Genomic DNA, 15,261 nt, shown 5'->3' with positions numbered 1-15,261 from the left:
AAATATGCTTGCCCTTGCTTTTTTTTTTATTTTTAATGCTTCCCCCATGTGCAACTTTCTTTCATGAAGCAGGAGACTGGAGTATCTTCTTGACCTGTGTTAGTGTTATTACTTAATATCATGACCTTCATGGGATTGTCAAATGACAAAACACAGATCTAGGGGTGGAGAGAAACTTCAAACTGACAAATGACACCAGCGGGTTATCTTGAATGCCAGTCAGGAGTCCTTTTCAGAAAAGAATCTGGAAGAGTTCCTTGCAGCACCTGAAGATAAATTCTATCTCTTTTACCTGTACACCAAGTTAACTTTTTTCTTAGCCTAAAAGGATAACACTAGTAGAACTAAAAGAGACACTGAAAGCTTTTATTTATACTCAAGCTCTTTTTACAAGTATGTTTACAAGTTCTTCTAACAAGGAATTTCTTGCAGTAGATGAATGCATTTATGGTTTGTATATAGTTGGAGGTTTTTTCTGTCTACATGAGGTATGTTTTCCCTTGTTTGAGGATTCAAGTGCTCACACAAATAAATAAGAGGCCAAAACTTTTTCCTTAATTTTTTTAAAAAGTGTACTGTGTCTGTCACTCTTCAGTTCTTGTATCCATCTCAGTTTCTGTCAAGTCATTTCAAAATGCAGTGTTGTCTTAAACTTGGCAGTGTGATCAAACTATTTCGATAATAGTTATGTGAATTTGAGCAAAAAAGGTACATCATCACTGAATTAAATCAGAACATGGGGTAGGGGGTAAGAAGAGGGCAAAGCGTGCAGGGATCTGCTGCAAGCCGCATCGGTCATTCACATAGTAACACATGTATCTGGAGAATTCTGTGTTGGAAAGAGATTGCCACAGTTAGAAGAGAGACTCTACTTAGAAATATTTTATGCCAAAATGTAATGTGGTATTCTTTTGTTGGCTCTCTTGCCACCCCTCAGTCTTTTAGTGTGTTAGTTGTTTTGTGTACTTGTCTCACTCATCTATGTTATTTTTTTTCTTCTCTAGTTCTTCCAACAATTTTCATTTTCACCAAGTCACCAGTCCAAATCAAATTGTTGGTTACTTTGCACATGTCTGTTCAGTAGTACAGTGCAACTGTTACCTGGGTTTTTTTAGATGGAAGCCATATGATTTTGATCAGGCTAAACATGCCTGGGTGAAAAACTGGCTGGTCCTTTGGGGCCAAAGGGTAGTGTCAACAGTTCAGAGTCTAAATTTACAACTACAGGTGGCCAGTTTACAAGTGGTGTTCCATAGCAGTCAGTAGTGAGGGCTGAAACCCCGTAGTATTTTCATCAGCAGCCTGTGCAATAGGTTGGAATGCCCTCTCAAGTTTGCAGATGACCACAGACCAGGGGGAGGAGCTGACTGGAATTACAGTTGGAGAAAGGACCTGGCAGAAGCTTCATGAAGTTCAACAAAGTTTAGCACTTGGGACAGAAGGCTAAGAAGCAGCTTAGTGAAAAAGGACCCAGATTCGTGCTGGACAGCAAGTTGAATATAAGTAAGCAGCGTGTCCTTGTGGTGGTGAAGATTAACCACATTAAGAAAAGTGCAGACTGCAGATCAGAGGAAATAATTATTAGCCTCTGTGTGGCACTTAAGGGGCAGCATGGAGAACACTGTGTCTGGTTTTGGTCCCTGCAGAGGAAGAGAGAGTCTGAGGAACTGGATTTCATCCAACAGATGGTCACTAACATGATCAGTGTGCTGCAGCACAAGGCATGCAATGAGAAGCTGGGAGATCAGGGGTTGTTTCATCACAGTGAAGTCTCGAGGGGGTATCTTCAGCTGTCTAACCACAGTTTGTAGAAAAGACAGAACCAGCCTTTTCTCAGAAGTGCACAGAAAAACAGCAAACAATGAACACAAGTCGCAGCAAGTGAAGTTTCAAAAAGATGTCGGGAAGAAATGTTTCACTATGAGGGGCTCTGGATCAGCAGCCCAGAAAGCCTGTGGAATTTCCATCCTTGCGTATACTCAACACCTGACTAGAAAAGGCCCTGAACAGCCTGGTCTAACTTTAAATTTAAGTTCACCTGAGCAGTGGGTTGGGCTAGACGATCTCCAGAGATTCCTTCCAGAATTAATTATTCTGTGTATGGACACCAAGTTTTGAGAGATTCTCTTGCTTACGTGAATGAGGATTTATGAGCATAGACAATAAAGAAGCACCAGAACTTTGGTGCATTTCTGTTACTGTCACTCCTTATTTATCCTTGCCTCTCACAGCCAATACACGTAGAGTTTTAGCTTATGCTGTAGTTTTACCCACGGGGGACCCTAATTTGGATCTTTTTTATTGCTAAGCTACTTGCTTATGCAAAATAAACTGTAATTATTTTTGAGATCTCAAAAATAATTTCTGTTCAGTTGGATTGAATCTGGATAGCAGATTCAGAGGTACTATGGAGAGCCTAGTGCTTTGAGTACCACTACAATTGTTTAAGGCTCATTTTCTTAAAGATATCAAGGAGGAAAATAAATGGAGTGGGCTAAACAAGTGTACCCAGATGATTAAATTCTGTTCTAGATGTTTTGCCAAATATTTTCATCAAATACTTGTGTCTCTTGTGTTCCATTTTATTTTATTCAAGAATCATATCAAAAAAATCCACCGTAACTTCTTTTGCTGAAAGTCTTGGGAGCAGGAGCTAATGGCCAGCTGAACCACTGCCTGATCTTTTGAGAGGTATTTGCTGGGTAAAGTCTTTTTGGCATTTTATCCAGGAACAGCAAGAATAGAAATATTCAGTGAAGTACACATGCAGAGGAATACATATAGTACATATACATCAAGTTCTAGGTTTGTCAGTCAGCCACAGACTTTTTTTTTTCCACCTCAGTGGAATATTTCTTTCTTCCTTTATTTTCTTACTTTTTCTTTCTTACTTTATTTTCAGAAGAAACATTCAAATAAAGCTATATCCCACTGTAAGCATTCTTTTCAGTAAACAAAAACTGGTTTTAGATAAGGAAAAATTCAGTACCCATTGAGGGGTGCTCTCAATTTTTGGGTACATTTTGTTACTTCAGAGGGGAATTCATTTCACCCCTCTACTGAAGTAACATGATCTTTTGTGAAAAAGCAAAACCTGGTTGTATAGGTATCAAGAAGGGTTAAAAATGTTGCGAATACTTCCATTTTCCTTTCTTAGCTTTTATCACTTAAAATATGTGGTATTTTTGCTTTTTATTTCCATAATCATAAGCACCTCTTTGAGGGGGGAGGGAGGTCTGTTCATCAGGAGCCTTCCCAGCAAGATAATTTCTAGGGACTTGTTAAACTGTGCTTATTCATAAATTCTGACTGCCTGCTAATCCTAGTTAAATGCTAAAGGTGGAATTATTGTTCATATGTCATCCTGCCCCCCGTTGGGTTGATTTCAATGCAATTTCAGAACTCTGTCTCTGAGCTGGTTTGCCTGCAGATCCGTAACTGTTCCAGCTTAATAGAAACTCATGAAGATACAGCATAGACTAACAGAATTAGCTTTTCTGCAGGCAGAGTTACGTAGCAAAGCTTGAGAGTCACTGAAAAGTTACTTCTGAAGTCTGTTTTCACTATTGTGTTTTCAGTTGTGCAATTTCTTCAGTCATTTCCATGAGCCTCATGTTTATGTTTGTATCATATTTTCTTTTCATTCTTTGAAAATTGTTACAACTGATTGATCTTTTCCACTAAGATGATAAAGACTTAATGTAAAACCATGCAACTGTTTGCACCCCTTCATATGATGTCATGTATTATGTTAGAGACCCTATAAAGAGCTTGAATTAAGCGATCAGCCCTTGTCCTTGTCTGCTTGTTTACATACAGCATTGCTAAGTCTTTCTTCTCTGAGATTCAAGGCTCAAGCTGTAATTCTCTGTATGATAATTTATTGGGAGTAGAAGGAGAATGTTATTTATTCCTTTTCTTTAATCGCTTACCAGAGAATTCAGTACCTATCTGGTGGTTTTCACTGTCTTTCATCAAATCATCTCTGTTCAAGATAGCTCTACATGTCCAAATAGCCTAGACAATTCGTTTGTGACTACTGCTGACACAATTAGGACAAAACTGACTTTGACTTTTTTTCCCCCCTACAAGAAGTGAGAGATCAGTATCATAAACTGGAACCAGTTCTTAATGAATATGAAAGGAAGGAAAGCAGTGACAGTAATACACTTCAAACCTGTTTCAACAGGAATGTATTACCTTATCCGAATTACCCATACTTGTCACCTATTTCTTTCTCTCACCACTGTCAGAGAAAAACAAGGAATGTTTGGGGTTTTTTTGGCAACAGTTTGGTTTTTGTTGTTTTGGGGGGGGGTGTGGTGTTTTGTTTTGGTTGGGGTTTTTTTTGCAGAGGGGGGCATCCCATTTGTTCTATTTATTACTTACTTTGTTTATCATCTTCTGCGTTTAAATGTAATGACTCATTTATGTTTGGCATCCTTTCATGTATCAGAATTCTATTTATCGCTGTAGAACATGGTATTGTTCTCAGTGAAACTTTTTAATCCCTTGCCCGGACTTACAGGGAGTGTCTGCTGCTTTTGTTGAGGATGTCAGAAGCTTGTGGTTTTGTTGGTGATGGATTAGGAGAGCGTGTTTACCTAGTTCTTCTCTATGGGCATGAAAAAATCTATGCATTTGTAGTGTTATTGCTTGTGTTGAGAATTTATTACTGTTAGAACAGCTTGCTTAGAAGGTGGCAAAAAGTCTTGCTGTGCTAGGGCTTCACCGTTTATTATCTGCAGGTCACACACTCCAGGTTCAATGAATGACCTTGTCTAATTGAATCCATATTTATTCCTTGCTAACAGTAGGGATCCGTATGCACTGCCTTCTGTTTCAAGGAATACTGAATGATTAATGGGGAAAGATTACCAAGTGATATTTAACATTGTTATTAGGTAAGATACATAGAGGTTCAATAAAAAGTCTTCTATCTTTCTATCTTTATTATAAAAACTTAGTAAATGTTACTATGCTTTTGGCAGAAAGGCAATTTCAAGTAAAAAAATCTTGCTCCATACGGCAAAACTTAATCTCTCTTATTAACTATGTTTTAAGACCTGTATGCCATTTTACTAGTTCCTTCCAAACATGTAGTACTGACAGAGATTACCCTTTTATTAGGATAGCTTCATGTCAAGCCTGAGCTGGTAGATGAAACACAGATAAGTAAATATAGTAAAAAGAATAGAGTGGTGCTTTTTCTATGTAATCTTTCCAACTGATAACAGAAAACAATGAACATGTACCTTTTTAAGACTTCTTTTATGGGCAGTAAAGGTGAAAAATTAGCTTTTAGTATTTTCCAGAGAGGTTATGCTGTTTCCATTCTTGGAGGTTTTCAAGACCTGTCTAGAAGTCCTTGAGCAACCTGGTCTAATCTCATAGCTGACCCTGCTTTGAGCAGAAGGTTGTACTAAAGATCTCTCAGGGTCCTTTTCAGCTGAATTAATCTATGATTCTAATATCTAAGTAGAATGTTTCTAAACCTCAAAGTTTCACTCTAAAGATACACTTTAAGGTTTCAAAGAAACTGTAGAATCAGAACTTCATCTGCTCTTTGTCAGAACGGTTCTAATAGTTTCAGAGTAAACCGTACTATCTAAATGAAATCAAGAGTTTATGGATTAAAAGCTTTAAGAGAAATTCCTAAAATTTGTGGAATGAGAACAGAGCATTACCAAGGAAGCCTCAAAAAGATTCAGTTGTGTCCTAGAGAGTAAGTGGCTATAACTGAATTTTGTACTCTTAGCACGGGAGTGGTTTCTAAATCTGACCCTCCTCTGCTTGCCGTAAAAAGATAGGATGGTGGTGTTCTGGCATGTTCTGCAATTCACCTGTCTGCTGTAAGATTTTACTTTGTAGGTTCCTGAACGTTCTTCGAGCAAAAGATTCTGAATGGTGCTAGTGAGAAAGAGCCATTTTCACAGGAACATCATCATTGTGCAGTCAGTTATGCTGGCTTACTAATAGTGCAATTAAGTTAGATGTTTTACTAGATGTCATCTTAGCTTGGCCACAGTAGATTACTTTTGGAAGCAGGACACTGATGGTTAATGAGGATCGCTGTGTATTCTAGCTGAGCTCCTACTGCAAGGCAGAGCCTCTAACTTGTAATTCCTTAAGAACAGCCATGAGTATAGTACTCAGGATTTTCTACTCTGATGGTTTTTATTGTAGTATATCCAACCAAATCTAAGTAATTTTTCTGCATGTTCTCTTTTTTAATGTATTGTGTTGCTGCAGTGCTGTTCTTTTCTTGTCAGATTGTTTATGAGCTTTGTATTTGTAGTTTGTTTTGAAACAAACTGAGTGCTGCCTAGGAGCTCTTTCTTTCTTCATAGTTTAGTCCCTTCTGTGATTTCTAAACTACGTGTGATTGTCTCTCTCTCCTAAAAGTGAACTAACCCAAGAAAAGGCATAGCTCTGGCACTACAGTATCAGAGCAGAACTAAAGAAATGTTATGACTAGCAGTGGGTATTTTACTGAGAAGTATGTTCTAAAATGCATCGTTAGTTTAATTTCTACAACCTCCACAACAAAAAATGTGGTTCTTTCCCAATCCATCAAGAAAAAAAAAGCAGTTATAATTGACAGCAAAGCATACCAAAATATTCTTTGCTCACCTTAATTACAAAAATTAATATATATCTGAACCCAGCTTATATTGATATTTGGGTTGATTATAGAAAATGACTTTAAGTTATCAAGACACTGTATTTGTTCAAAAGAATAAATGTTAATTTATTGTCATTTAAACTTGTGTGTTCATAGAAAATTCAATTGTGTAATTTCTTTGCAGGTTTTTAATGCAAAAACAGCGGAGCTCTTGAGTCACCATCAAGTTGAGATACAACAGAAATTCCCTAAAGAAGGGTATGAATTTTCTGTGGTTTTTTATTTGTTTGTGTACATTTTGGTAGAGGTTATGTATTTGTATCTATGAATGATCAAAACTGAAGTTGATTAATAATTAGTAAGAACATAGTATTTGCTATAAAAGACTGTGTGGTAGAAAAAATGGCATACCACCTCCCCCCCCAATTCAGTGTCTGGTATGTGCTCTGAGTTATGTAAACTAAAATACTTAGTGTGTTACTCTGACCACTCATTAATATATTTAAAGTTTAAATATTAAATTTTAAAATTAAAGTTTAAATGAGACTTAAAGTCTCATTTGAAGTGGTAAAGCTGGTAATTTTTACAGTTTAATCATAGTCTTCAGCTTAGTCCATAGGAATTGTTTAATTTGTTGTCTGAGGTGGTTTTGTTTGTTTTTTCTTGAATGACCTACATTTGCTGCCAAAGCCCTCTGTATAGAATAAAACAAACCAGAGTTTTTCCTTTTCTGCAGATGGTTTTGTTGTGAAAATACATCTTCTGTTTAAAAAGCATTTGAAATTCATTACACTTTTTCTAGATACATAAAACACTTTGTAGTTAGGATTGTATGAAAACGCTCTGCTGGTTTTTCAGACTAGAATTTCTTTTTTTTCCTAAATGTAATATTTTGTCTTTTTATTAACTGGTGTTTACTGTTTGTTAAAGATGGGTGGAACAAGATCCAAAGGAAATATTAAAGTCTGTCCATGAATGTGTGGAAAGGACCTGTGAGAAATTGCAACAACTGAACATAGACATCACTAACATAAAAGGTATTCCTAGTACTTAAGGGTAACTGAGGGCTTTAACATACTCATGGTTGAGCAAGTCAGATTCATTAGTTTTTAAGTCAATAAATAGAAAGGTGGCAGCATGTACTGGCCTCAAAAAAAAAAGGATATGAAATTGGAATTGAGAGCAGGTTTTTTGGGAGGAACAATGAGAAAACATGTCCTTTGTGTATATTAGCAATGCAAAATCTACAAAGTCAACTTAATCTTACAAAAACACAGAGACAAGTGATGAATGAAGAAATTCCGAAATTTAAATTAGAGCTTATTGGGAAAAGCTAGTTTCCCCGTCAGTGTTGTTGCTGTCTCTGTGGCAAAAACAATAAAAGAGTACATAGGTTAATCAGCGAAAGTTGAATGAGTTTTTAGAAGTACTATTTCTAGACTATAACATGAAAAAGTTGGAAGCTTTTTATTTCCCATTTACTTTCCTCTTCTCCTTACCTGTTCCTCCCTCGTCTCCACCTCTCCCTTCCCTCCCTCACCCCTCAAAAGGGGAAAACAAACCTTCTGAAAAGGATACTTCTTTCTATTTTGTCCTGAAGCCATTGGAGTCAGCAATCAGAGAGAAACAACAGTGGTTTGGGACAAGACAACTGGAGAACCTCTTTATAATGCTATTGGTAACTACCATATTTTCTGAATATGTAATATCATAAAATGACAGTGTTGTAGAAAAATGCTTTCCTATTTTCCTGTGCAGCTCTCATTGTGGCCTAGCCTACTAACTTCTTTGATTTTTTGATACCTGTGTTACAAACTGTGTGTTTGTTATACACCAGTGCAATTAAAAACACCCTATTCTGCTAAAATTATTACTCAATATTTAATAAATCATTTTATGGGCATGGGCTCTTAACAAAAAGCAATGTTCCTGAGGGATTTTGTAGATCCCTGGCATGTAATGAGGCTCTGATTTATGCCCAGTCACTTCCTTTTAAATGAAGAAGCTTACTACGTTTTCAGGATGCTTTTGATTTAACTTTAAAGGAAAAATGTGTAAAGTAGGTTTAATGAATACTTATTGAATTGGAGTTTTATTTTTAACTTACCTTAGCTTTTCAGAATATGTCATCTGAGAAATGGTAACTGTATAGATTTGCTCTTTTAGGCCACGTCAAGTGCCAGATGTAGTTTAGCATAGTATCACTGAAAAAACAGGACTCTTCTGTTTTCAAATATATGTTGTTTAAGGCTTTATCTTAAGCCCAGCTGTACCTTGATAACTCTGACATAGTGCTTAGTTCAAAGTTTTCATAGGAATAGTAAATAATCAACCTGCTATTTGTTTTAACCTCTTAGTTTACTAACAATCATCTGCTGTAAACAAAGTAGTATTAGTCATTCATTTATGCTTTAATAGAGAAAAGTATATATCCTATTAAGTGGAAAATCCTGTTTGATTTCTCAAATCATTTGTTCTTCTAAATCAAATGAGTTTGTCTAACCATTTTTAATTTTTACAACAGTGTGTTTAAAATACAATGGCACTACAATATTTTTTCAACTACATGAAAAGCTAAAAATAGAGACAGGAATTTACTGGCAAGAGCTCTAGTTTTGTAGAAGCAGCTTGTACGTGTCACTTTTTGTGTATTAGATCAGTTAATCAGTTAATTTTATTCATATTTTTAGTGTGGCTTGACCTGAGAACCCAGTCAACAGTTGAACGGCTTCTTAAAAGAATTCCAGGAAAAAACAAAGCCTTTTTTAAGGTAAGAGATATTCCAGAACACGTAAGTAGTAGCTGAACTCTTATTGCTACAGATGTGTTCTTAAAATTCCACAGAACAAAGCAAGTCCATTGTAGCTTGTAGTTCTTTCTTAGCTTGTCAAATAATAAAAAATATGTGCATAATACTACACATCGATCTGAGACTGGAAAATGTTTATTTTCCTCAAAATGAGGGGTTAACACTCCTTACATGTCTCATTAAGGAAGATAAATGAGTAGTTGTTAGTGAGACTTAATCCTGTGCTGCCTATCCAATGATAAGTAAACACCACACACAAATATTAGGAGCAAGTAGAATAAAACAGTTTGGAAAATACTTTATCGATGTGAAATATACTAGCCTATCTCATCTTATGCCTTAATATTGAAATTAACTGCAAACAATCTGAGAACTGGGAAGATAGTTTGTAAAGAGCAAATCAATTATTTTTTCTAATATGGGTATATATATAACAATTTGGAAAATAAATGCTTGCAAAAAGGTGTCATAAATCTTTGATTTATATTTTCCTTGATTGATTGTATAAATATTATGTATGTTATACATTATATGTTTTCCTATAGGCAGGAAATGAATGTCGAAAAGCATTATAAACTTATTTGATTTTTTAAGTCTAGCAGAATACAAGTTCTGTCTTTACTGTGTCATGCTGCTCATTTTTGTTTGTCTTTACTTGCTGTCTAGTCATATGGAGATATCCTAGATAAGACAGGACTTCTGCAAACAACTATTTCCACGTAAATGGTCTTTGAACTGTATTTAGATCAGCTTTGATCTTTGTCCATTAACGCACTGGTCATTTGGTTTTGATATTTTCAGACCTGTGTATTGTATGCTTAGTACTTATTTAAATAACAAGTTTGTGTAATTTCTGAGTTTTGTGTCTTCAGTTTTTCACTTAGTATCACCATTTTTAAATATAACTACAGTATTAATGGAAAAAATACTTGCATGGTGTTTAAATTATTTTTTTTTAATTATTTTACAGTTTAGGACCGGTCTTCCACTTAGCACTTATTTTAGTGCAGTGAAACTTCGCTGGCTTTTGGATAACGTGGAAGAGATTAGGCAAGCAGTTGATGATGGAAGAGCTATGTTTGGGACTATTGATTCATGGCTTATATGGGTATGTATTTGTGAATTTATTATCACGAATATTCATATCATGCAAATTCCTGTGCAAAATACTGTGACACATGATGCCTACTGATCACACAATGATGTCAGTACAAGCCACTAAAGAAATTCCATTAAAGTTCTTACAAGATGAACTTTTACTGTCCCTGTACCACTACTTTTTTTTTTGTTGTTTGTAGGTGCTTATGTATATGTTGCTCTAAAATTTTGTTCATGCTTTTGGAAAAATCTTGGACTTTAGGAAGGTGTATTAGCCACCTTCACAATATAAAAATCCAGGAGGTGCTGCTGTACCCTTATTAACTCTCTCATGCCTTTGTTCCACTTTATCAGGTCTGCCGCTTTAGTTCTTGAAGAAATAACAGAGTTCCCAGTCCTAAGCTGAAAGCTTTCTGAATTTAGAACTTTTTTTTGTAATTTGTTGAAGTAAACCTACATCTTTTCTTGGTGAATACCGTTGATATTTTTTTTTGTTCAGAGTCTGACAGGTGGAAAGAACGGAGGCGTTCACTGTACAGATGTAACCAATGCCAGTAGAACAATGTTGTTTAACATTCATTCCTTGGAATGGGATCCTGAGCTCTGCCAGTAAGCTCAGTTTTTCAGTAATACGGTTATTTAAATAAATTCTATAAAGCGATGCGTGAAGAAATTGATTTCATAGTAAGAATCTCCTATCTAGACTAAGATCAGCAATTACTGTTGTATTTACTGTTAACATTAGTAATTAAGATTCATTGTTCTCCAGATGTCCAAATTACAACTGTCTGGATTAATTAAAAGTAGCAGATTTTTTCTGTAGGTGTGTAAGTGAAAGACTGGTTTACGGAAACAATGACATTTAATCGTTTCTGTATTCCTTAATAAAATTGGTAAGGCAGTTACAATGATAGCATTTCTATTTTAAATGTAAATTTATTAAAAACAGTATCATAAAGATATTGTTGGAAGAGGAACGACTTCCCACATGAAACAGTTGGATATGTCTTCAAAATATTCAAATATATGCTGTTTTACTCCATAATTCTGTGTCACGTACTGTAACAAGTGGAAAACCACAGTGATATGTTAAACCTTAGAAATCAAAGTTCCTTTTATAGTGGTTTTTTTTTTTTTTCTGTACAGCTTAAGCTTATTTAAGAAAATAAATGCAAAATACTTTCTGATTTAGCACTGACCATATATATAAATTATTTTGTATTGTGTTCAGGTTCTTTGATATTCCTATGGAAATACTCCCAAAAGTACGAAGCTCCTCTGAGATTTATGGCCTGATGGTATGTTTTCTTGTGTGTGTGTGAAGTTAATGTTGTAAAAATATAACTATATCAATATAGATTTGACAGAATTTCCATAGATTAAGACTAATGGCTTTTTCTAGACCAGTATTATTTGATTTATGATTAGTATGTCATTATCTGTTGTTGTATAATAATATATGAAGTTGAATATTTGTTGTTTTCTCCTTTAAGTGTTAAATAGACAAAGCAAGATGGGAGAGGTTTTTTGATTAGGATAAAAATTTGATTTTTTTATTACTGTAACTTAGTGATTTAGAAACTACCCATCAGAATGCAATGTATAATCAGTAAGTTAAAAGAATGAGATTGATGGTATTAGAGCACAATATTTTTACTTGTACAATTGAAAAGATGAAAGTCGCTATGGAAGTCTTTGTGATCTAAGAAGACTGGACAAGACACATAATGTCTTATTTCCACATAACTGAAGACAAGGTTAGTCAGTTTCTGTGAACTGGAAAATCACAGGTGACACCTTAGATTGCCTTCTTTTTGAAAAATAAACTTCTCTTGCCATGTGTATTTACATAGCACTTAGTAAAAAAAAAAAAATACTTTGGAATATTGTGATGTCTTTTTAATCACACTGCTTCCAGTGCAGCTCTGAATGTTACTTATGAGTAAATCATTAATTGTTATCATGGGGCTGAGTTTTCAAGTTTACTTTGATGCAGCACCAACTCTTCTGGTACAGTGGCATCTGATTTATTAGCTTTAGAAGCGGATAAACTGGATGCTGTGATTTTGTATTCTTTTTCCTGGTAGTTTGCCCTATTGCTTACTAAGAACATACAGGCATTTTGTAACTAAGACAAGTTATGAGATTTTTATTTAAAATATAATTCTAACTTGCCTGAAATGTAAGTATTTTTGCTAATCTGTTAATGGAGATGCCACCATAAGTCATTGTTGACTTTTATTAATGTGAAGGTCAGATAAGAGTGAGTTGTATTAAGCTGAATGACTGAGCTGATGATACTACCTGGCAACTGAAACAGAATAGCTGGTCACTTTAAATGTGAACTTTTGTTTCTCTTCCCCTTTCCTTCCATTTTTTTTCTTTTTCTTCCTTTTGCTGACTGTAGAAAATCTGTCCTAGCCTGGTGAGTAGAGGCTTCCATTAGCCTGACCACCTATATCTTACCCATTCTGTTCAGATACTGTGCATTTCCATTGGTTTAAGGATTAGTAAAATCACACTTTCTAGACAATAAATTTGGTGGTTATTTCCAAATGTGAGACATTACAATTAGAATTCATGCCAAAGTTGTTTCTAAAATACAGTCTTGATGTATGCGTTTGCCTTAATTTTCAGGCTGTTGGATATTTCTTTTTATAGTGAGGTAAAAAATGCAGCTACTGGCTAATAAGTGTTGGCTGTCTCATTTTATAAATGAGAAAAGCAGACCATTCTGTGTACAAATATTCATTCTATTATAGTGAACCATCCGATTCATGCAGCGTTTTTTAGTGCATTTATAAATTCGATTACCTTAAATCCAGTTAATTAAAATGAGAATTAAAGAAAAATAATATTCATATTGGAAATGCACTTGTATGGCTTCACTGAATTTTCACAATTGCACAAAGAAACAGTTCAAAGAAAGAAGTAAAAATTATCGGGATATAAATTTCTTATACGTATTGCAAGAATGCAACTGAAAAATTGCCTGGTAGTGTTTGGAATAAATTTTATATGAGACTTAAAACTTAAAATACTGCATCTTAAAATGAGGCATCTGTCTTTGCTTAGTGTGTCATCACAATCACGTTTTTTTTTCTAGTCACTTGACCATGTTGCACTTTTATGTGTTATACTTGACACTGACTGCACAGTTTACGCTGAACCTAGTTCTCTGCACGCTATGATTTCGACCAAATTTATGTTAAGAACAGTTGAGGTGTCATAAGGTATACATGTAAATTTGCCGCTCTCTATTTTTTAGTGGTTTAGGTATGAGCCACATTAAGCTGAAGTCCAATGTACACCTGAACTGAACCATGTTGCTTACATGACCCTTCTTTGTTTTCCTTTGAGCATTACAATTTTAGCTGCTTTTTCATTGCCTTAAATTGTAGCCGTGGAAAGCTAATTTGGAGCTTTTCTTTCTCTTCTTGTGAATCAGAAATCTGGAGCTTTGACAGGTGTACCAATTTCTGGGGTAAGTCCTACTTCAGCTCAGATTCTAGCATGAGAACGTGATACTGCGTGAATATGTCTTCACTGGACAAAGCTTTAAGATGGGTGAATCGTGCTGCAAATTAAGATAATGGTTTTTTACTTCATGCTAAACGTGAAGTAAACTTTTGAAGTTGAATTATTAATTGCCTGGATTCTTCGTTAAGTTAAGGTTTGGCTGTGGAAATACAGCTGACAGCTTTAGTGCATATGTGTAGTGCTGTTGGAAATTTAGGATCTCTTAAGTAAATGGGTAACATTACAAAATGGAAGCAAGCTCTGCTTTATATATAAAAGGAGTTCAGTATATACATAATCCAGAAATGTTGGGCAGATTCTCAGCTTCTTCCAATACAGCATGCATAAAGACAGTAAATTTTAATTTTGATTTCTAAAAATTGTTCGCCATAAGTAGCATGACACATTTCATTTGCAGTTCTTACAAAGGGAAGAGTAATAAAAAGCACAGGTTGTCTCTATAGATCTTCCTCTTCACTTTCAATTACCCACATGCTCCTAATAGGTTAGAGTTACAGTTAAATATATCTGTTCATGTACCTTTTTCATGCCTGTGATTCTCTTTTAAGTGCCTGGGTGACCAGTCTGCTGCTCTTGTTGGGCAAATGTGTTTTCAAGATGGGCAGGCAAAAAATACGTAAGTTATTATGAAAAGTTGTAAGATAAACAGTACATCACTGTTCTGTTTTGAATTAAGTATTATGTTCTCTTTCAAGCTATCAGCCAAATGCTTTTGTAATTACCGCATGACTACAGCTCTACCTTTTGACTGTAGTGACCTACAAAGTAAACAGTGTCCTGACTTTTATACAAAATAATGGAGATACTAAAGTTAAATGGTTTGTGAGGTATATTTTGGAACAAAGTCACTGTGAGGCAATATCTCTGTGTGACAGGAGGTTTTTCATTTTTAAATTCTCCAAAACACAGATTAAACAGTTGCAGTATCATTTACATTGTGACCTAAAGTTAAACAAATACAGGCCATGTAAGTTAGATTGCATAGACTGGAATGACAAAAAAACCACACAGCATCGCTAGATGGGAAAGGTTTATTTCAGTTGCAGTCCTTAGTTTTACTTCTGTACCTAGCTCAGTGTGGAGAATTTTACTTTTTTTTCTTTCTATTTCTCAACCTCTTAGTGTCCCTTGTTTAAAATAGCTGATCAGTTAAATCAGGCAACTGGTGTAATCAAACATTCATTTGAGG

The 15,261-nt window shown here is 35.1% G+C and overlaps 1 protein-coding gene across 13 annotated transcripts in view; it reads left to right on the top strand.

Annotated features, from left to right (window-relative positions):
• Positions 1-15,261, top strand: part of GK (glycerol kinase) — a 37,415-nt gene that overhangs the window by 1,293 nt on the left and 20,861 nt on the right. For 6 of the 13 annotated variants that reach the window (XR_012589528.1, XR_012589527.1, XR_012589519.1 and 3 more), the window contains exons 2-10: positions 6,810-6,883; positions 7,556-7,662; positions 8,226-8,303; positions 9,316-9,395; positions 10,405-10,542; positions 11,032-11,141; positions 11,764-11,848; positions 13,981-14,016; positions 14,621-14,688. Coding sequence is in view for 6 of the 13 variants with exons in the window: in XM_074604305.1 (XP_074460406.1) it covers positions 6,810-6,883; positions 7,556-7,662; positions 8,226-8,303; positions 9,316-9,395; positions 10,405-10,542; positions 11,032-11,141; positions 11,764-11,848; positions 13,981-14,016; positions 14,621-14,688 (776 nt within the window). In the remaining 7 variants the exon portion in view is untranslated. Of the gene's footprint in view, positions 1-6,809; positions 6,884-7,555; positions 7,663-8,225; positions 8,304-9,315; positions 9,396-10,404; positions 10,543-11,031; positions 11,142-11,763; positions 11,849-12,939; positions 12,958-13,980; positions 14,017-14,620; positions 14,689-15,261 lie in introns of all 13 variants that reach the window. The other 7 variants (XR_012589537.1, XR_012589523.1, XR_012589522.1 and 4 more) reach the window with 2 other exon arrangements.

This window comes from Larus michahellis, chromosome 1 (genome assembly GCF_964199755.1).
Source record: "Larus michahellis chromosome 1, bLarMic1.1, whole genome shotgun sequence".
Taxonomy (NCBI): Eukaryota; Metazoa; Chordata; class Aves; order Charadriiformes; family Laridae; genus Larus; species Larus michahellis.
The sequence above is the reverse complement of the archived record's forward strand: the minus strand, read 5'-3'. Positions and strand labels throughout refer to the sequence as shown.